General features: G+C 42.3%; 1 protein-coding gene across 1 annotated transcript in view; it reads left to right on the forward strand.

Moving 5' to 3' along the window:
• Positions 1-22511, forward strand: part of LOC308291594 (microtubule-associated serine/threonine-protein kinase 3-like) — a gene marked incomplete at its 5' end in the record, with an annotated part of 50052 nt that overhangs the window by 19624 nt on the left and 7917 nt on the right. Inside the window, 17 exons of the mRNA XM_080733648.1 lie at positions 6869-6947; positions 9026-9186; positions 14003-14078; positions 14498-14713; positions 14913-15014; positions 15238-15370; positions 15705-15769; positions 16016-16107; positions 16399-16607; positions 16926-17064; positions 17198-17330; positions 18205-18370; positions 18580-18681; positions 19001-19123; positions 20433-20545; positions 21263-21459; positions 22306-22427. Of these exons, the coding sequence (XP_080589774.1) occupies positions 6869-6947; positions 9026-9186; positions 14003-14078; positions 14498-14713; positions 14913-15014; positions 15238-15370; positions 15705-15769; positions 16016-16107; positions 16399-16607; positions 16926-17064; positions 17198-17330; positions 18205-18370; positions 18580-18681; positions 19001-19123; positions 20433-20545; positions 21263-21459; positions 22306-22427 (2228 nt within the window). The remainder of the gene's footprint in view (positions 1-6868; positions 6948-9025; positions 9187-14002; positions 14079-14497; positions 14714-14912; positions 15015-15237; positions 15371-15704; positions 15770-16015; positions 16108-16398; positions 16608-16925; positions 17065-17197; positions 17331-18204; positions 18371-18579; positions 18682-19000; positions 19124-20432; positions 20546-21262; positions 21460-22305; positions 22428-22511) is intronic.

The following is a 22511-nucleotide window of genomic DNA, read 5'->3' on the forward strand; positions in this document are numbered from 1 at the left end:
AAATAGACATTTTTATGCCATTCATGATAATTGCAAGAAGCAAATTTAAGAAAACAGAAATCACAAACACATTTACTTAGAACACTGTGTTATATGACGTGTAGTGTGTGAAATGTTACACTTTGAAAAGCAGAAGCATCCAGACAGTGGAAGTGAATTACAAGGTCGTTGCTTCACAACCCTTTCGGTTATTCTGTATGAGCAACATCTGGGAAAACATCCGTCCCACAATGTAGTAATTGCCTACCTGCAATCTTCAATCTCGTCTATATCCACTTTATTTTTCAACATAAAAATTGTGACAGGCCTACAGCACAGGAAGAAGTGTATCAATTATTTAGGCAGGAGATGTGAGAGATGATGATGATGATGATGATGATGATGATGAACAGAGACACAGGGTGGGTGGATGAGACAGGAGGAAATGCTCACATCCTCTACCCCAGGGGTCTTCAACGTTTTCAGAACAAGGACCCCTTAGCTGAGAGAGATGAAGCAGGGACCCCCTCTACATATTGTATAAAGGTTGTGATGCAGATTTTCATCGATTTCACAGATAGACTCATAGACTTGTTTGACAACTCTGTCATCAGTGTTTGTTGGATTTGTGTTAATGTATTTTTTCAGACATTTAACCACTTAAATCGTTGATACTTAGTAAACTTGACCTTTCACTCACACACACTTGGTCTGCTATTTTTTACCTAATAAAGGTAGATATGCTATTTTTGGCTAAAGTTCTCCTCAGAATAGGGATGTGAGTATTCAAATTGTTAATTTAAAATAATTATCCTACTGTATCACACAAAGATTTGGCGCCCCCCGTAGTAACTCTGAGGACCCCCTAGGGATCCCGGACCCCCTGTTGAAGACCCCTGCTCTACCCTTCAGCACAGCAGCTGTATGCTGTATGTCTCCTAGTGTTAGACAGACATGGGAAAAGCCCCTAAACTATAGCATTCACAACATCGCCAAGCTTGGTTCCCATAGCAACACACCAGCTTCTCCTCAGCTGTGGGAGACCCACCAACCATTGCATGATCATCTATTCAGTGGTTCTCAACCTGTGGGTCGGGACCCCCGGGGTCCCCCCAGGTGTAATTTGTACGACACTATAATATGACAAAGTATAGGGAATTAATTTATGAAAAAAAAAACCATTCCGAAACCATGTCTATAAATGGAGGGTATGCACGTGACATCATCATACATGGAAGTTATGCGGGAATACCTGCTGAGTGGCAAAAACGACTTTCTGGCCTTGACAGCCCATACATCCAAACAGTAAAGTCCTATCTGATTGCATTAAATGACGTTAAACTTACTTTGCCACCCACTTTTCATTAATTTATCATCAGTAATTGATGATCAATTACTGATCACATTTTATGAAGTCATGATTGATCTTGTCTGGGAGTGAAGGTGCACACAATGACAACAATCAATTGATCAATTGTAACAGCCTCTTTTTGGCTTTTATTTTTTATTTAAAGCTCTTTCATGTAATATTCTTTAGTGAATAAAATGTATTTAAACCAGTCTAGAGGATGTTAGCACACCGTAACCAATACAAGTGGGGTGGTTGTATTTGGGCTCCCTGCTTTGTATTGAGAAACATTTAGATCGTGTCAAAGGTCATGTCTCACCTAGACACCAGATCTGACAACAGATCCTGTGTCTACAGACACCACCTTTGACACCATCCCATTTCTGGATTGACAAAAATTTTGACCTGAAGATCAAATTTCTATTTCTCCCCAGAGTAAGCAAGGCAGGCTCTATTACCGGTAGCTCAGTGGTAAACAGTGGTGGGCTAAAGTGCTCACATTCTTTACTTAAGTAAACGTATCAACACAGCAATGCAAAAGTACTCTGTTGCAAGTAAAAGTGTTGTATTCAAAATGTTCTTGAGTAAAAGTACAAAAATATTGGTAGGAAAATGTACTTAAAATACCAAAAGTAGAAAGTACTCATTTGAACTTTTGAAAATAGCAGACGCCTTGTGATCTTGTAGATCGACTAATTTCAAATGGCCGAAATAGGGCTGAAGTGGTTAATGTTTTGTAATAATAACAAAAGTCTGCAAAGTTACTACTAGTAACTAAAATGCTCAAAGAAATGTAATGTAGTACAATATTTGGATCCGAGAGGTAGTGGAGTAGAAGTAAAGGATCAGAAATTGGAAATGCTCCGTTAAAGTACAAATACCATACCGCACTTAAAGGGATATTTCACTTTCACCAAAAACATTTGGTAATTTTATCGTCTAATCAGGCTTTTATGAACACCCTGAACAGTTTTTAATTTGCTTGATTCAATATTTAGATATTTTATGTAAATTTTATCAGGCCCTCCAGGCCCAGGGCCTCTCCCCACACACACCCATTGTAACTTCAAACTTCATTTTAACCATGACAGATTCATTAAAAACACCCATAATTTTTTCTGGTGACTCATATTACCCTCCTAATACGTGAGAAATTAATGGGTGTTTTTAATGAATCTATCATGGTTAAAATGGAGTTTGAAGTTACAATGGGTGTGTATGTGGAGAAAAGCCCTGTTGAAAGTGGAATATCCCTTTAAGTACAGTACTTGAGTAAACGTGCTTTGATACTTTACACCCTGACGAGCACTAAGAGTTGAGGCATTACATTTTGTATAACACAATTATACAAAATGTCGCGTTTGCGAGGCGTTGTGAGCATGTAGATCGGCTATTTTCACAATTTCTGCCTCTAATATTTGACAATTTGGCCAATGTTTATTTTGTCATTTTACAGATTGAGAAACACTGCTTTACACCACTGGTTTTTACAAATGTCAGCACCAGGAGACCAGGGTTCAAATAGGGAGTAGAACAGGAAAGTAGTGCAGCTCTAACTTCAGGTGTTAACATACTGCAGCCTTGACATCAGGTGTCATGTCAGGACTGTGACAGATCTAGTCCGGGTACAACAACGTTAACATTTTTCTGGACTCACAGCTGTCAGACGGCTCAACCAGTTCTTTCATCAGCTAGAAAGAAAAGAAAGTATTTAGGACAGGTCTTTGCTTACATAACCTGTAATCATAAAAACAGTCTCTGTGGGGAAGAAACCTTCTGTCCCCATTGTTGTTTTTGAGTGTCGTGAAAAAGTTGAGCTTGTTCATCTGCTTTTTTCCCCTGGTGAAAAGTGAAAGTGGTTAAGTGTGTCTGTGGGGTTTATACATTTTGAACCAACTAAATAATAATTGAACTCAATAATAACTATGTTGGATCCTTTTGATTGGAACACTGGTTCTTCTTTGCCATTTCCTGAAAAGTAGTAATGGTTTGTACGCTGCTTTTGCTGAATGAAATAACATAAAAAAGGTGAAAAAAAAGGCTAAATTGCTGACATTTCACAGCCAAGCGAAGATTTTAATACGATAATCTAAAGTGGCATCAAGCACAGCTGAATGCCACAGCAGGTCACTCACAGTCCACTGTGTGCAAGTGTCACTAAATGTGTATGTCCCGAAATGTTCCCAAAATGTACTTAACCTCTCTCTCTGTTGCTTATTATGGTTGTGTCACTTGGCTTGTGCTCACAAGTAGCAGCTTCTTCTTTTTCTTTATTGGAGCTGTGTGAAGCACAGGCTCCCTATACGTGGCCGTCTGTCTGTGTGTCTGTGTGTCTGTGTGTCTGTATGTAGCCTGAACTTCCTAAACTTCGGCACGCTACTAGTCCCACAGTTTTGCCACCACACACTCGCGCCATATGTCAAATCGACCGGCTTACTCGGGAATCGTGGGCTAGTAACTTGCTAAGAGAAAGGTTCAATAGTTTAATTGATATTAATTTATTAGTGAATTAATTTTCCCCATTGACTTATAATGGGAATCGCAAAAACTCACATTCAATTATTTGTCTCTCGCAAACCATAGGGGCTAGAGTTTCAAGACTTGGAGAGGAGGTTCATAATGATTTCAAGGATTAAATAAAAAATAATTGTGTCATTTGGCCGCATGGTGGCGCCATAACACCCCACTTTACGTTTTGGCCTGTAACTCTTGAACCGTAGGTCGGAAAATTAAAAATATTTTTTCCCTGGATTCCTTGGGTCATGACGCATCTCCCCATATAGGCCACGCCCATTTGCGCCATGATAGATTTTCCGCCATCTTGAATTTTCTCCAAAACACACTTTTTGCTCCTTTTCCTACATATTTTCTTCAAATGTCACAAAAATCGGTACACATGATCCACACACACACACACACACACACACACACACACACACACACACACACACACACACAGCTCCACTTCACACGGGTGTGATTTTTTTTATTTTTTTTCCTTTTCTTTATCTTGTCAGGTTTGCTTTAAATAATGTGGCCAACTTCCCAAAGGGATTCTTAAGAATATATTGCATCCTGATAATCTAGTCTGGTTGGGCATGTTGCAAAACACTGAAACATGCAGCATTAAGTCATCTTCTGGGGTAAAACGTTAAAGCTCTATATTCTGATGGTAATCATTGCTATATAGAGTTTGTTCAGTATCAAGGCTCTCCCAATCTCTCCTTCTCTTTAGTAAACAAAAATACATTTACCAATTCCATCCATCAGTAGAGAGAAGTCCAGATAACCCATGAATTCATGAGCTTGAAGTTTGCAGTGTTCCAATAACAAATTTATCTGCTCTTTTTTGGAGCTGTGTGAAGCACAGGCTCCCTATACGTGGCCGTGTGGGTCTGTCTGTCTGTCTGTGTGTCTGTCTGTCTGTGTGTCTGTATGTAGCCTGAACTTCCTAAACTTCGGCACGCTACTAGTCCCACAGTTTTGCCACCACACACTCGCGCCATATGTCAAATCGACCGGCTTACTCGGGAATCGTGGGCTAGTAACTTGCTAAGAGAAAGGTTCAATAGTTTAATTGATATTAATTTATTAGTGAATTAATTTTCCCCATTGACTTATAATGGGAATCGCAAAAACTCACATTCAATTATTTGTCTCTCGCAAACCATAGGGGCTAGAGTTTCAAGACTTGGAGAGGAGGTTCATAATGATTTCAAGGATTAAATAAAAAATAATTGTGTCATTTGGCCGCATGGTGGCGCCATAACACCCCACTTTACGTTTTGGCCTGTAACTCTTGAACCGTAGGTCGGAAAATTAAAAATATTTTTTCCCTGGATTCCTTGGGTCATGACGCATCTCCCCATATAGGCCACGCCCATTTGCGCCATGATAGATTTTCCGCCATCTTGAATTTTCTCCAAAACACACTTTTTGCTCCTTTTCCTACATATTTTCTTCAAATGTCACAAAAATCGGTACACATGATCCACACACACACACACACACACACACACACACACACACACACACACACACACACACACACACACACAGCTCCACTTCACACGGGTGTGATTTTTTTTATTTTTTTTCCTTTTCTTTATCTTGTCAGGTTTGCTTTAAATAATGTGGCCAACTTCCCAAAGGGATTCTTAAGAATATATTGCATCCTGATAATCTAGTCTGGTTGGGCATGTTGCAAAACACTGAAACATGCAGCATTAAGTCATCTTCTGGGGTAAAACGTTAAAGCTCTATATTCTGATGGTAATCATTGCTATATAGAGTTTGTTCAGTATCAAGGCTCTCCCAATCTCTCCTTCTCTTTAGTAAACAAAAATACATTTACCAATTCCATCCATCAGTAGAGAGAAGTCCAGATAACCCATGAATTCATGAGCTTGAAGTTTGCAGTGTTCCAATAACAAATTTATCTGCTCTTTTTTGGAGCTGTGTGAAGCACAGGCTCCCTATACGTGGCCGTGTGGGTCTGTCTGTCTGTCTGTGTGTCTGTCTGTCTGTGTGTCTGTATGTAGCCTGAACTTCCTAAACTTCGGCACGCTACTAGTCCCACAGTTTTGCCACCACACACTCGCGCCATATGTCAAATCGACCGGCTTACTCGGGAATCGTGGGCTAGTAACTTGCTAAGAGAAAGGTTCAATAGTTTAATTGATATTAATTTATTAGTGAATTAATTTTCCCCATTGACTTATAATGGGAATCGCAAAAACTCACATTCAATTATTTGTCTCTCGCAAACCATAGGGGCTAGAGTTTCAAGACTTGGAGAGGAGGTTCATAATGATTTCAAGGATTAAATAAAAAATAATTGTGTCATTTGGCCGCATGGTGGCGCCATAACACCCCACTTTACGTTTTGGCCTGTAACTCTTGAACCGTAGGTCGGAAAATTAAAAATATTTTTTCCCTGGATTCCTTGGGTCATAACGCATCTCCCCATATAGGCCACGCCCATTTGCGCCATGATAGATTTTCCGCCATCTTGAATTTTCTCCAAAACACACTTTTTGCTCCTTTTCCTACATATTTTCTTCAAATGTCACAAAAATCGGTACACATGATCCACACACACACACACACACACACACACACACACACACACACACACACACACACACACACACACAGCTCCACTTCACACGGGTGTGATTTTTTCTTTTGTTTGTTTGTTTGTTTCATCATTTTCACTTTTACTTGCATTCTCTAATGAGTCTCCAGTGATATCACAGAAAAACATATATTTTTTTAAAGAGCAGAATTAATAGACTGTGTGTGTGTGTGTGTGTGTGTGTGTGTGTGTGTGTGTGTGTGTGTGTGTGTGTGTGTGTGTGTGTGTGTGTGTGTGTGTGTGTGTGTGTGTGTGTGTGTGTGTGTGTGTGTTTTGGGGGGGGCATCTATGAATGGACTCTGCATGTATGTTACATAAGTAGTTATCTACACACTGTAACTGTATACAGTATATGAAATGCTAATGGCCAACATTACATAACAAGCACATGTGTTTCTTCTTAGAGCGGAAGGCAGAAGATGGTCACTGGCGTCTCTTCCCTCGTCTGGCTATGGAACCAACCCACCCAGTTCCACTGTCTCTGTAAGTAGTACATACGTTACATACACCCTAGTTATCCAAATCGGGGGGTCTAGGCCCACCTTGTGGGGGCACCATAGACCACTGGGGGAGGGCTGAGGCCTTTAACTTGTTGCACAAAATTATTTGATGACTAAAACTAAGACTAAATATATTGACAATTTCGTCAACAAATAAAAACTAGACTAAAGGGAGGGACCAGTGGAGAAGAGATCCAATAGAACTAAAATACAAGCCATTTCATGCTTGGTTGCGCTCGGGTGTTGTGCTCTGAAAATAGCCGATCTACAAGCTCACAACTGTGACGCGCTGTGAGCTTGTAGAACAGCTATTTTCAGCATGCAACCAAGTGTAAAATCAGGCCGTGCATGCTGCAGGCAAGTGAGTCGCCTTGCCGAACATCAGCGCCGTTCTTGTTATGTACCGATAGGGACAGAATGGTAAATTATTGGGGCTCCCTAGGCAGTATTTTCCACCACGGAGGAAAGCTGGGCAGTGCTATCCTCATGGAATGAATCCATAGAGTTAGTATATACTGTAATAGAGGGCTGACTGCCCTGTCCCCAGCTATTAATTTCAATGAATGTTTCTCAGTGGCGTTTGAGGCACCTGGAAGACTGCTGGAAGTAGCTCGATTGGCACCAAAAAGGATGCCAATTTTGCGGAAGTGTTGAGCTCCGAGCAGGCGCACTAGGGTACGCAGTAGTATTGGCATACGCACGCGCAGTAGCGTTTCAATGCCGTCCCAGGTTTGACCACCAGGTGAAGGCTGCTTCAACGTTCTACCGTGGTTCTGGGGGCTTGACTGAAATGCATGACTAGGAGCGAAGCAGTTATGTGTGCGTCACAGAAAGGGGCGTTGCCAAACTACGTTGCTACGATCGTTGGCAAAAGCCCAGTCGCAGAAGGGTCAGGAAAGGAGAGTGTGTGTTGAGTCGGCCTTGTGCTTCTATTGTGAGTGAGAGCTCTTTACTGGCTCTTAGGACAATAGGCCTTTTTAAGAGCTCTTCAAAAACACTCTTTATGCTCAGGCAGTGAAAAGGCGGCCAACATCCTTTATCCACTTCTATTCACCACACATGGACCAAGGAACCCAACAGATTGTCAGTAACACATGCCCACTCCCCCTTTCAAGTGAAAACAAAAAGCAAACAAACAACAAAAAAGTCCTTATGGTGGCGTTGGACATCATTTATTTTACATCAGATCACTCCCTCGGGTTGTCGCCGATACACACGCCACAAGCTTTAAGCCAGACGGACTTTTTTTTATTACTCCTTTTCTCCCCAATTTAGTTGTTAGTCGCTTAGTATTAATTCCTCCCCACACACATTTCTGTGTTGTCAATGCTGTCGTTTCCTATGGGCTTCTTAAGCCGTGACATCATTTTGTAGTCAGACCCCCCACTGGTGCCAAGCAGATTTATTGTCAATATGGGCAGTGCTGTGTCCCTCGCTATTTCAACAGATCCGAGACAAAAATAACGACTAAAGTATAATTCTACCACTTTCCTGTCAGCAAGAAAAAGAAGAAAAATTAGCTTATAGTAAAAAGATTCACAGGCCTCGTTGGCACAAGAAGTTCTCCTCCGCCTACAAAATGATGTCAGACCAGTGAGGAGCCCCCACCGGGAGGACATGGAGCCTTCCTCCTCCTCCTCCTTCTGTCCAACACTCCCTGCTGACAGGTGCTACCCCGGCCCTTAGGAATACCTGCTGTAACCTGCAGTAACCTTGTCCCGTTAAGTTAATACAGTATCACTTATACAATTGGGGTGGTTGTATTTTGACTCCCTGCTCATCTATTGAGACATTTAGATCATGTCAGACACAGGATATTAGACACAGGATCTGACGCGAATTCTGTCAAGATTAAATGTAATCTTGCCGAGCAAGCAGGCCGGCTCTGTTGGCTCAATGGTAAAAGCATTCAAAAAGGGTTCAATTCCGGGGTAGAAGGGAAACGTTACATAGTGCTGCTTTAAGAACCGCAATAAAGTAATTACGCAAGATGTAGCACTAAAGAAACCTTGTCAGTGATGTGAAGACATTTCCACTGAGGTGTGTCTGTTGTGTTTACAGTCGTCATCATCGTCTCAGGAGCGTCTGCACCAGCTGCCCTACCAGCCCACCCAGGATGAGCTGCACTTCCTTTTCAAACACTTCCGCAGCTCCGACAGCGGGACGGACGAGGATGGACGCTGCTCCGCCACGCTCATACGACCTCGCTCCCGCAGCCTCAGGTATAACTCTACAACAGTGTTTCTCAACCACTGTGCCTGGGGACCTTTGGTGTGCCCCTGAGAAGGGTCAAGTGTGCCCCTTGAAACTGCTTGAAAGCCAGTATTGTATTTATCATTTTAAAAATGATTTAAAGTAGTGAAAACAGCCGATCTACAAGCACACAACGCCTCGCAGTGCGAGGCGTTGTGTGCTTGTAGATCGGCTGTTTTCACTACTGTTGTGCGACAGCCTTGTATGATGAAGCAGGGCTTTACTTTGCGAAGAAACATACACATTTGAAACTTGGAGATACAAGGTTTCTTCCCGACAGTGACGATATTTACACCTCCGTATTATGTTGGTGTGCCCATGGATTCTTGGGACATGAAAAGTGTGCCCATGCCGAAAAAAGGTTGAGAAACACTGCTCTACAACAGGGCTCTTCAAAGTTTTTCAGGCCAAGGACCATTTAGCTGAGAGAGAGAGATGTTAGTTGTACGTGATCAGATCAGATTTGTGTATTCAGACATCTTCGAACTATCTGGTAATGACGTAACAAAATGGTTGTAAGGAATGCTTAACTTAATAGCCTATTGTGCAACAACGTCCAAAATAGCAGATCTAAGTAGCTTGCAACACGTCATATCGCACTTTTGGTGAGTAAGTGTCCAGACTGAGACAGATCTTTAGAAATCAGATTTCCAACCACCATAGGAAAGTGGTTCAAATATGATACGCAAAAAGCTTTCATGTGTTTTTTGTATACGTTCATCGGATTACCATCTGAATAGGCCCAAAATCTGAATCTAATCTAATCTAATCAAATTTAATCTAAATCTGGGTAGCTCAATCGGTAGAGCACTCATCTCTTGTCCACAAGGTTATAGGTTTGTTGCCGGGCACCGCTGACTTGGCGAATCAGTAGCACGGCTAGGTTGGGGCAAGTCATGCAGTAAGTACTGGGAGCTGATGGTAGGTGTTGCTTCACCTCAGCAATCCATGGGGTCTAGCGCAGGGATTCCCAAACTGGTGTGGGTGCACAAGCTGCCTCTGGGGGGTTAATTAATAGTGTAATGGTGGTGCTGGTGTTATAATTATTAAAAATAAATAACTAATACATTATTTCAAAAAAGGAAATCGTCATATAAAAACACGAACTGAAAGAAAATCATTGTAATCTTTTAACTCATTGAATGCCATTTCAAGATGGCCCCCAAGTACCAGACTGCCACTATCCTAGATTTCTAGTGCACGGATCAATTTTTAGTGCACGGATCGTGCACGCCCATGCACCATATATGCATCATATGTGTAGTACTTTTTAACAGCTTTCAAACAAAAAAATCCGCTTGGAAATCCGTTCAGGCATTCATGAGATAGAAGCCTTCAAAGTCAGACAAAACAAACACTGCCACCTTCCAAATTTCTAGTGCACGGATCAATTTTTAGTGCACGGATCGTGCACGCCCATGCCTAGATCATGCACCATATGTGTAGTACTTTTTAACAGCTTTCAAACAAAAAAATCCGCTTGGAAATCCGTTCAGGCATTCATGAGATACAAGCCTTCAAAGTCAGACAAAACAGCCATTTTTGACATTTTGAAAGATGTGTTTGTTACGGGGCTAAACATGCAATTGCGCAATTGCGATCATGCCTAATACATTTGAGGCATTTTTAGAATTTTTTTTTTTTTTTTAAATTTTGAAAAAAAAAAAAAAAAAGTTTTTTTTTTTTTTTTCAAAATGGCTTCCAACTCGGGAAACTCGGGCTGTGGCAGCCTGGGAGTACTGTAATAACTCGTGAAACTCGTGCCTTGGCAGTCAATGAGTTAATAGGTTTTAATCAATAAATTGCCGGGTTCCACTTGGCCTAAATGTCGTCTCTGTCGGGTGGAAACCTCATATATCGAAATCAAAACCTTTACTTTTCAGGATTCAAATTTCAGAAAGATTCAAAAGTAGCAGATCTACAAGCTCAAAACGTTTCGAGCTTGTGGATTTGCTACGTTTGATACCTGTGTGTGATGCTGTAGTATGATCAAGTAGGGGCATTAATTTAGGAAAAACCACAAAAGAAAAAAGAGACGATGTTTTTGCCCGACAGCAACGATGTGAGATTAGAGTTATTGTGACGGATCATGGATGCTGTTGGAAGGAGTCAGACTGTGACCGTCTCTGCTTCCCGCAGGCAGTGCTGGAAAGTACATTTACTCAAGTGTACTGCACTTAAAGGAGGACTTTGCCACTTTTCAACCCATCTTCATATAATAGGTCCTCACTAATGTTCATAATAAAATAGCACCATTTTTTCTACTCGGTCCAAGTCTCTTAGGAGAGTTGTGGGAAGTTCAGAAATCCATCGTCTTGTGACATCATCATTTTCCCCCAAAAAATATTTAATCAATATTTTTGAAAAAGATATTTAGATTTTTATTATCGCGAGAACAATGGCTTCCACTTTAAAATTGCAACTTTTCAGGAATAGAAAGCCTGCAGTTTCTATAAGCTGGATTGGCAATCGATGATGTCACAAGTCGATGGGTTTCTGACCTGCCCACAGCCCTCCTCAAAAAAAAGAAAAATATTTTTGAGTGAGGACCAATTATATGAACATAGGTTGAAAAGTGGTGGAGTGCCCCTTTAAGTACCATTATGAGTTACACTTACTTTACTTGAGTATTTCCATTTTATACTTATACTCCACTACATCGCAGGGGCAAATGTTGTACTTCTGAGCTTGTAGATCGGCAATCTTCTTCTTTTTTCTTTTTTCTTTTTTTTTTGTGCTTATACTTTGGTATTACGTATATTTTGATGCTAGTACCTTTGTACTTTTACTAGAATCTTCTTCACAGTACAGTATTTTAGTAAGTGTAAGTTAGTTATTTTCCAACACTGACCACAGGTGTAAAGTAACTACCGTAAGTACTGTACATAAGTACAATATTGAGGTAGTTTTACTTTCTTTCAGTAATTACAATTTTCAATACTTTTACTTATACCTACCCCACTAGGCAAATATTGTACTTTTACTAAACTACAATTATATGAAAACATGCCAGTTACCAGTTACTTTGTGATTTTGATTATTATTACAAAACACCATAACCACTTCAGCCGTATATATACAGTATTTCGTCCATTTGAAAATAGCTGAAAAGATTTTTCTATACCCTTTTAACTTGCGAAATGGGACATTCTGAACAATGAGTACTTTTACTTTTGGCACCTTAAGTTTATTTTGAAGACGATTCTTTTGTACGTTTACTCGAGTACATTTTTTATAGGAGACTTCTACTTGTACCAGAGTATTATCCACATTGCAGTATTGATACTTTTACTCAGGTAAAACATGTGAGTTCTGCCATGTGCCGTCGTGCCTCAGTGTTCCAGTCAGTGCATGCGTGGGTGGATGATGTGTGCTAGCAGGGAGCGCAGAGCTGCAGGGTTCCTTCCAACTGCATGTCTTCACAGACAAAGACTCTGCTTTCATCCACACCAAAATGTCCAGACAGACAAGAGACACCCTCTCTGTTCTGTTCACAATATGTCTCCATTCCTCCTCTGAAGACAGAGCTTCACAGAGAGAGAGAGAGAGAGAGAGAGGGAGAGGGGGAGAGAGAGGCAGCGAGAAGGAGACTGAGACAGCCAAGCAGAGGGAGAGACAGAGAGACAGACCCTCTTCCCAGTATCAATGGCAGGTCAACCAGTAAATTACTAAATTAATTTGAGTGTGGGAAATTCAGAAATAGGCATATAATAACTCATTTGGGAGAGAAAAAGGGGAAATAATTGGCAACTCTAAATAACAATAATAATTATTTGAACTTTCAGCATTCGACATGTCTGATGATCTATTTCCAGGGTGCTATTATATTATGAATGATCGAGCTAACGTGTTGGCTAGAAAATGTGAAGTGTTGGCTAGAAAATGTGAAGGTACTGCACTCGTGTCAATACTGCCCCCTTGTGGGCCAGGTTTGATAAGTCAATTATGGTTATAGCTACAGTTTGCTTATAATAATGACATGACAGTATTGTTTTGTAATGCAACATTTTTCAAGCTCTATTGACAAATCTGATCCAAAATGTATTTTTAAGAATGTCAGAATGTCTTTATCATGCTGCTGTCAATTCCTAGATTTAGTGTTTACAATAACCAATTAATTTGAATATCTAGCGGCTTCTTTGTGGTCCGGGGAACCCCAGCTACATTATTGACAGTTAGGAACCAAATGGACCCTTACAGGTCTATAACTATTGAGTTACGGGTCCATTTGGTTCCATTTGTACAATCTCAAAGTTATGGGGTCCGTGGCCTAAAGGGTCATTCCCACAGGGCAATATAAAGATAAAGATATCTTGCCCGGTGGGAATGACCTTTAATAAAAAACTAAATTGTGATCCGTGAATAATATGTTTTTTCAGAACCACTGTTCTCATGGACCTTGAGTGTGACATACATTTGAACTGGACTGAACTGTCCTCGTTTTGTGTGTCACTTGTCTTTTGACACATTGCGAAATTGTCAAATAGCGTAAAGTCTACATATGCGCTCATCTTAGCAAACACGTGGCAGGTAACAGTATAGCGGCATTAGATCCTCTCTTCTGGGGTAAATGTGGACTTCAGCGTGCACCGGTTTCCCCATTTCATTGTGTCATCGTCGAGAGGCCGAGCTAGAGTATGCAGGACCATCATCGGCCGATATGTCTTCATTTAATGTGTATCTTGAGGTTGTTTCTGCTCGGTCTGAACCCTGTAGAGGCGCCGTCTTCTCTTTTTACAGTTTTTGTTCTGACCGGTTGTTTTGTTTTGTTGTTTTGCGTTGCAGTCCCGGGAGGGCGAGCGGTTCCTTTGACAATGAGATCGTCATGATGAACCATGTGTACAGAGAACGCTTTCCAAAGGTACGTTCTGTTCATCTGAGGATCATGTCCAAGGTAACCCATTATGAACTGAGGCCAATTCTACAAATGACTAAATAAGTAGCTCTCAAACTCAAACCTTTTAGTAATTCAACATTTTTAAAACACTTAAAATAGCTATTCAAAAAATAGCAGATGTACAAGCTCGCAGCGCAGCACAAGGTGACATGCTATGAGTTCATATATCTGCTATTTTTGAGTAGCCAAAGCTAAAATCTGAAATGACACATGCAAGATGACTCCTCTTGAGATGCAGATGTGTTAATAAGGTGTACTGAGGTGTTAGTGGACCAGCCAGGGGGTTGGGGAGGGTGGGGTGTGTGCCCAGAGGCCCATTGTCTCATAATATGCCTATTTGTGGGTGTGTGTGTGCGTTTGTTTTGGCGTGTGTGTGTGCACAGGCCACAGCCCAGATGGAGGAGCGGCTGCGGGAGGTGGTCAGTCAGTGCTGTGCAGAGTCAGACAGCTGCCTGCCTCTGGCCGACGGCGTGCTGGGCTTCATCCAGCACCAGCTGGGAGAGCTGGTGCGAGACTGCCTGGACAAGTCCCGCAAAGGCCTGGTCACCTCCAGGTACTTCGCCGAGCTGCAGGAGAAACTGGACAAGCTGGTGCACGAGGTGAGTGCGCGATACGTGCACGATAAAGGATTTGTTCGGTAGTTCTTAAAGGTTTTCGTGCCAAGGACCCCTGAATTGATGTATATATTTGGCTGCTATGTGTTAATAAGGAGCGTTGTGCGCCCACATTGCTTTGTTCAAATGTGCTTTGTCAACACGTTTGACCAGACTTTGGTTTTGGTTCCCGCTGTGTTTGCAGGCGTACGAGCGATCGGAGAGCGAGGAGTTGACCGTCATCACCCAGCTGGTGAAGAAGATTCTCATCATCATCAGCCGGCCGGCGCGCCTCCTCGAGTGTTTGGTGAGGAGACGATTTGTGGTTCTTTATTTCCAGGCTGTAAAAGTTTGAACTTAAATTATATTTTAGTTTTGTTGGCATATGAAATCGATCCTTTTTAGGAAATAAATCAGCAATAAAATACAATGGAAATTTGTTGAAGATAATACCAATAATATTAATTAATAATAACATTTACAATTGCTCTCACAAGTAAGAACCGTTGATGACCCTTGTATCCTGGCAGGAGTTTGACCCGGAAGAGTTTTACCACCTGCTTGAGGCAGCCGAAGGTCACGCCAAGGTTGGCCAGGGGATCAAAACAGACATTCCACGCTACATCATCAGCCAGCTGGGTCTGAACCGAGACCCTTTAGAAGGTAAATACCAGAACCACCAGAGCTGTAAGTCTGTTGACTAACCTGTATTTAGAGATTAGGTAAACGTAGCTCGGTTTATTCGCACACAGCAGGTAGACTGATCATAGACAAGGCACGCACGGCCGCGCGCACACACACACACACACACACACACACACACACACACACACACACACACACACACACACACACATACACACACACACACACACACACACACACACACACACACACATTATAAACAAGATGATTGATCAGAGCAAGGATAGTGTAATGAAGGCTCTAATGATGATTTGTGATGATTGATGATGCTATTTTTCTTTGTGTTTTGTAGACATGGGCCATCTGGATCCGTACGATGCTACTCCCTGTACTGTAGACACTGATGCTGCTGTGGAGGTAACTACTGTACTCCATAGCCTTTTCTACTGTTGACTGCATCTGGAAATATCTAAAAATACTGATTGAACACAAAAAATAACTCAGGATTGTGTTGATCGTGTCCCAAACAACAATAAAATAATATCTGGTAGTTTCAATGTGTTCTGGTGTGTGTATTCCATGTACACCAGTGTGTTTTGTTATTTTGAGTTGATCAGCTATAATGTCACATTTATTGTACTTGGTGTCTTTCTTTCTTTCTAGAATAAATGCCCCCAGGCTCTGACCCCGACTCGAAGGAAACCTCTAGAGAGTGACTTTGAAACAATCAAACTGATCAGCAATGGAGCTTATGGGTGAGAAGATTAAATGTCTGTGGTTGCAAAGTATTTAACAGTGTGGACAGTCGGGTGGAAACCTCATGTGTCCAAAAATTCAAAAGTAGCAAAAGAAGCAGATCCACAAGCTCGAAACACAAAGCTTGTGGATCTGCTTATTTTGTGTGCCGCTGTACGTCGTTCATTTATTTAAAAAGATTGAGTTAAGAGGTTTCTGCCCGACAGCAACGACTTGAGAAGAAAATCAGATTTGCCTTCAGTCTGAACCAGTCCTTACACAGTCCCTGTGTTCCTGTGGTGTGTCGACAGGGCTGTGTACCTGGTCCGTCACAAGGAAACCCGGCAGCGCTTCGCCATGAAGAAGATCAACCGTCAGAACCTGGCGCTGAGGAACCAGATCCAGCAGGCGTTCGTGGAGCGCGACATCCTCATCTTCGCAGAGAACCCCTTCGTCGTCTCCATGTTTTGCTCCTTTGAGACTCGGAGACACCTCTGCATGGTGATGGAATACGTAGAAGGTACCGCGCTTGTTCACAACTTGTGTGTAGTTGTATTTGACCCGTGTGTGCAAGGATGGATTTAAGATTCAAGGGCTCCCCACCCTGACCCCCACTCGAGATGCAAGGCATGTGTGGGTCAAGTGCAGAATATTAGTGTACATTTTGTAGTGACTTGAGTGCAAGAGTTGAGGCAACCAATACTAAGAAATGCAGGGATCAAAACCAGAAGGCTCAAGCATTGTACTGTATGTAAACCATGCTAATGGCTGACCACAAATCTGTTGTAATAAAACTGCTCCGTGCCCAGCGCCTCACCATGAGTTGTTTTATGCTCAGGTGGTGACTGTGCCAACCTGCTGAAGAACATGGGTCCTCTGCCAGTAGAAATGACTCGCATGTACTTTGCTGAAACCGTGCTGGCCCTGGAATACCTCCACAACTATGGCATCGTGCACAGAGACCTCAAACCTGACAAGTAAGACTCGCGCCCACAATATGATAGACATGTTACTGAAAGCACTGCTGCCTGTGTGCATGGGCCACTTTTCCCAAAATGTTTCTGCAAATGTTGGTGTTAGCCTCATGGTTTCCTCTGCTCTTCCCAACAGTCTGTTAATCACTTCCATGGGACACATCAAGCTGACGGACTTCGGCCTGTCCAAGATCGGTCTGATGAACATGACCACCAACCTGCTGGAAGGACACATGGAGAAGGACACCAGAGAGTTCCTGGACAAGCAGGTGATAGGTTCAGTAGAAGAAGCTTATCCATTCTCGTTGTCGCAGTTTACGATTTAGAATACATGACACCACACATTTTCAACATTGCATTGTGTCATTATTTGTCTCTATTAGAATACCGTAAGTTGGGTTGGGGGCGTCCAAGGGAGTCAACCCGTTGCTAGACTGAGATCATAATATAGCCAGTATGCAGGAACTGAATACAACCTGTGTGGCATGCCATTGCTCTCTACTCTGTATGGTCTAGTTTGCGGGTCCGAGGACACCCTTGAGGGGTTTCCAGGGGGGTTCCCCAGCAAAATGAAGAACAGTTTAAACGCTTGAACCCTATTTTATTTCTCTGCTATTTTCGCAGGAAAGGGGACGCCAGGTGGATAGTTGTTAAAAGACTCTAGGACAGGGGTCTTCAATGTTTTCAGGCCAAGGACCCCTTAGTTGAGAGAGAGAGATGATGCAGGGACCCCCACAACCTTATCATAGATTCCGTATAGTTTCATCGTTTGATAGCACAATCGTCAGTGTATTTTGGATTCATGTCAATTTGTGTTTTCAGATATTTAACCACTTGTTATACAACTTGACCTTTCACTCCGTACTTAATCTGCTCTTGTTCCCCTCTCCACCAAAGCTTGTTGCCGAAAAGAGCCAATATCTTGTAGAGCTTGTAGATTTTGGCTAAAGTTCTCTGAATATGGACGCTAGGGTTCAATTGGTTAATAAAAAAAAGGAGAGTTTTTTTTTTCTTTTCTATCACACAAAGATTTGGCGGCCCCCCTGTAGTAACTCTGAGGACCCCCTGTTGAAGGCCTCTGCTCTAGGAAGCAGACTATTTTGGAGATGTTGAAGGATCTCTGCTTGGTCTGGTTCTCTGTAGGTGTGTGGCACGCCAGAATACATCGCCCCGGAGGTCATCCTTCGTCAGGGATACGGGAAGCCAGTGGACTGGTGGGCCATGGGGGTCATCCTCTACGAGTTCCTGGTGGGCTGCGTGCCCTTCTTCGGAGACACTCCAGAGGAGCTGTTCAGCCACGTTGTCAGCGGTGAGCATCGACTTAGCATCGAAGCATAAAGGCACACTATGCAGGTTCTCGCATCACTGGCTTTCTTTGATGGCATTTCGGTTTTAGTTTCCATTTACTTTCGTTTAGGTTATCTTTACTTGGTTTGTATTAAAGTATTAAGCTGCAATCTGTGTCATCTGTTGGGTTGTGTTAATCCTCTAATAAGCCTTTGTTTCTGTTGCCATTAGATGACATCATTTGGCCCGAAGGAGACGATGCCTTGCCAGTTGATGCCCAGGACATGATCACCCAACTGCTGAGACAGAGCCCTCTGGAACGATTTGGAACAGGTACAACATACAGCTTGTTGTGTACTATTGTAGCTTGTAGATAGGCTGTTTCTGCGGAATGACCAACCCCCCCCCCCTTCCCCCCCAGTCAAGGACATTTACTCCCAGTACTAAAATCCAACAGCAAAACATACAATATGTGTCATAACTGGCCATAGTATTTAGGCTGTTCATTGTTGTAAAATATTTCAGTATGTGGAATGATTATCAACAGAAACTTCTCATAATGGGTGTCAGAGTTGTTCTCCTGTGTCCTGACATCGGGTGTGAATCTTGGTCCGTTTTTTTTTGCTGACTGTGAAACGTGTGTTTCTTTTAGGTGGGGCGTCCGAGGTGAAGCAGCACTCGTTCTTCGTGGGTCTGGACTGGAACGGTCTGCTGAGGCAGAAAGCTGAGTTCATCCCCCAGCTGGAGGCAGAGGACGACACCAGCTACTTTGACAGTAGGTTACCTTTGAATTATAGAGGAGCACTCAGACACTTCCCCCTGAAGGTCCTTACTAGCATCCTAAAACAGCCTTTCTTAGGACTCAATTCTGCCACAGGTCAGCGTGGGTGAGTTGAAGGAGCACTTCACCCAACTTAATGCTTGAACTGGAACATTATAGAATTTAAAATGATGACAAATTATGTTTGTTGAGTATTCTCTGCTGATTGCATAAAATTGGACATTTGTATGAAAATGTATTGAAGAGCTGGAGGACGGGGAGAGCTTTTTTGTTTAGTTTTTACTCAAATAAATCACTCGCACCTCTTTAAAGGAGTAGCTCACCCCCAAAATGACTTTTTTTCTATCGATTACTCACCTCATCGAGACTTGAGTTCAGTAAAAAGAAATTGTGTTTGTCACATTCCTAAGACAAAAATGTTATTACAATAAATTGACCCGGATAGAGAGTAATGCATTTGGGTCCCCATCCGGAATCAATAGTGGAAAATGTACTATAACTAGCCCTTACCCGTTCAAAGATATGAGCTCCAAAATGATGTGCAGTGTGTGGGTTATGGGATGTGCACTGTGCACACAGTATATGAGGGATGGAAAGTAACTTTAACTGGTGCTTGCATGATGTAGGAGCATCAATGTAAGAAACCCGTTTCGTTTAATGGCTACAGAGATACTGTTCCCCCCCCCCCCCCCCCCAGCCCGCCTGCCCGCCCACCCGCCTGCACACACACCCGCCTGCCTGCACACACACACACTCCCCCCCCCCCCCCCCCCCCGTGTGTGTGTGTGTGTGTGTGGGTTTGTGTGTGATTGTGCATGGCCTGAACAACAGCGCCCCTCCCTTAACATGTGTGGTCACAAAAGGTACTGTAGGCTAAATAGATATAGATACACCATAAAAATGCTATTATACAGCATACGATTTGTGAAAGTGACAAACGGGCTTCACAGTTATGTCAGGTGTGTTCATATGCTAATGGTGATGCGATTTCAGATCAATTGCTCCAGTCACCGAGGAGAAACGCTGTTTCATACAGACAGACACTCACTCAGACAGACATTCGCAAAATTATAGTATAGATATTGTTTTTGTCTTAGGAATGCAACAAATACAAAAAAATATTATTGAACTCACGTCTCCATGGCATGAGTAATCAATAGAAAAAAAGTCATTTTGGGGTGAACTACTCCTTTAATGAAGTGTTATACATGTTTTTTTTTTGTTTTTGTTTTTTAGAGAGCCATAAGTCAGGTTTATAATTGCTTGAATGCCTGCATCATGTATCATCTGTCTGCATTATCAGCTCGATCCGATCGCTACCACCACCTGGCCTCCGACGAGGATGAGGAGACCAACGACGAAGAGTCTTCCCTGGAAATACGACAGTTTTCTTCCTGGTCGAATCGTTTCAGCAAGGTGAGGAAGACCACGTCAATGAAGAAACATCTCCACATGATACCTCTATATCTATAATGATAAACATGATGATAACAGTCAGTCATTATATATCAGCATAACAAAGAATAGTAAATGACACTGAAATAAATGTGATTTTTATTCATTCTAGTTTGACATTCAAATGTGGGCTCATAAATATTGATAGAAAAATTGGATATTTATTATTCACAACAAAAGGGGTCCCTACTCATTGCATTGTAGGGATGGGACGATATGAATATTTTATTTGGTCACGAGTATTGTGACCAAAGAAATCGCGATTTACAATATTATCATGATAATTAAAATATCCCCAACATCCATTATCCTGGGGCAGAACATTTGCCAAAATATTGCAGATCTACAAGCTCACAACGTGTTGTGAGCTTGTAGATCGGCTATTTTTTGGCAAAGAGATTTGGTAGAGAGTGAAAAAAAGACCCAAGATCAAGTATATTATAAGTATGTTTTACCAATAGAGGGATTAAACGGATAATATGCAGCTCGGCAAATAAAATGTGAATTGATCCCAGTGCATGACGGAGGACGATATCACGATAAATTAAATCTCCACACTACGATTATCGTGTTTTTTATTTTATTTTATCACGATAAACGATAATATCGCTTATCTTCCCATCCCTTTTGCATTGGGGGGCTTTTTTTAAACTCAACTGGTTCTACGTGGGTTTGCAGGTGTACAGCAGCACAGAGCATCTGGCCACGCCGACCAACCTCAGTTTCTCGTCGGACCGCAGCCACAGCGAGGAGCACAGCGAGGAGCGCTGGGACGGCGGCAGGCTCACCCCCTCCCCCTCCCCCTCCCCCGCTCCAGGAGACGGCCACAGACAGGGCAGCGCGGAGCGCACGCACTCTGGACACACCAGCAGCGAGTACGACTGTTGCACATACATCTGATTTCTACTCTTTACAGCAGCAGAGTTGTTTTTGACAGCACATTTTGATTGTGTTTTAGTCATAGTCTTTTGAATAAAATGTCATTTAATTTTAGTCATAATTTAGTCACCTGAAAAGTTTTAGTTTTAGTCTAATTTTAGTCGACTAAATATCATAAGATTTTAGGCGGCTAATCTACAGTTAATTTAGTCGACTAAAATGTATTTTGGCAGGCCTTGATGGCATCGTAATGACTGATTTTAGACTTTGTTGCGTGCTGAAAATAGCCGATCCAACACCGGAGAGCAACCAAACATAAAATGACTCTCTTCTCCACCAGTCCCTCCCCAACATTTTAGTCTACTTTTTTATTTTGTTGACGAAATTGTCAATATATTTAGACTTAGTTTTAGTCATCACAGCGTAGTTTTTATTTAGTTTTTGTCAGTGAAAAAAACGCAGTCGACAAACATTTTTCGTCATAGTTTTAGTCGCCGAAATCAACACTGTACAGCAGAAGCCATTATTCGTGCCAAGAACCCCCTTTTGCTGGGGGGCCCCCTGGAGCTGCCTGCCCTCAGCTCTTGTCTCGCTGTTGTCCTATCTAAATAATTCAAAATCGGCTTAGGAATTAAAGATTTAGCCTCCCATTAGGAAATATTTTACTTTGTGTGCCAAGAGCTGACACTTTTCTTCATGTCTTTTATAATAAATTGTTTCCATGTTCATGAACCTAGTTCTAGTTAAAATGATGATTATATTACTCAAACGCAATGCTTTCCTATGCTGTGAGCTGCCATGTGCCCTCTTGACCACTAGGGTGTGTTGTTTCCTGTTTGTAGGCTCCGTCCCCGTGCCTCCTCCAGCTCCTCTCAGTCAGAGAGGAGCAGCAGTCCTCTGGTGATGAGCAGCACCCACAGCCTGGAGACCATGCCCCGCTTCGCCTTCTCCACTGACGACGAAGGTACCGGATGGGGTTGATTTGGTCCAGTGGTTCTCAACCTTTTCAGGCTGCGACCCCCAAAATAATCATATTTTAACCGGGGAC

This window comes from Nannobrachium achirus, assembly GCF_963921795.1.
Source record: "Nannobrachium achirus genome assembly, chromosome: 1".
Lineage (NCBI taxonomy): Eukaryota > Metazoa > Chordata > Actinopteri > Myctophiformes > Myctophidae > Nannobrachium > Nannobrachium achirus.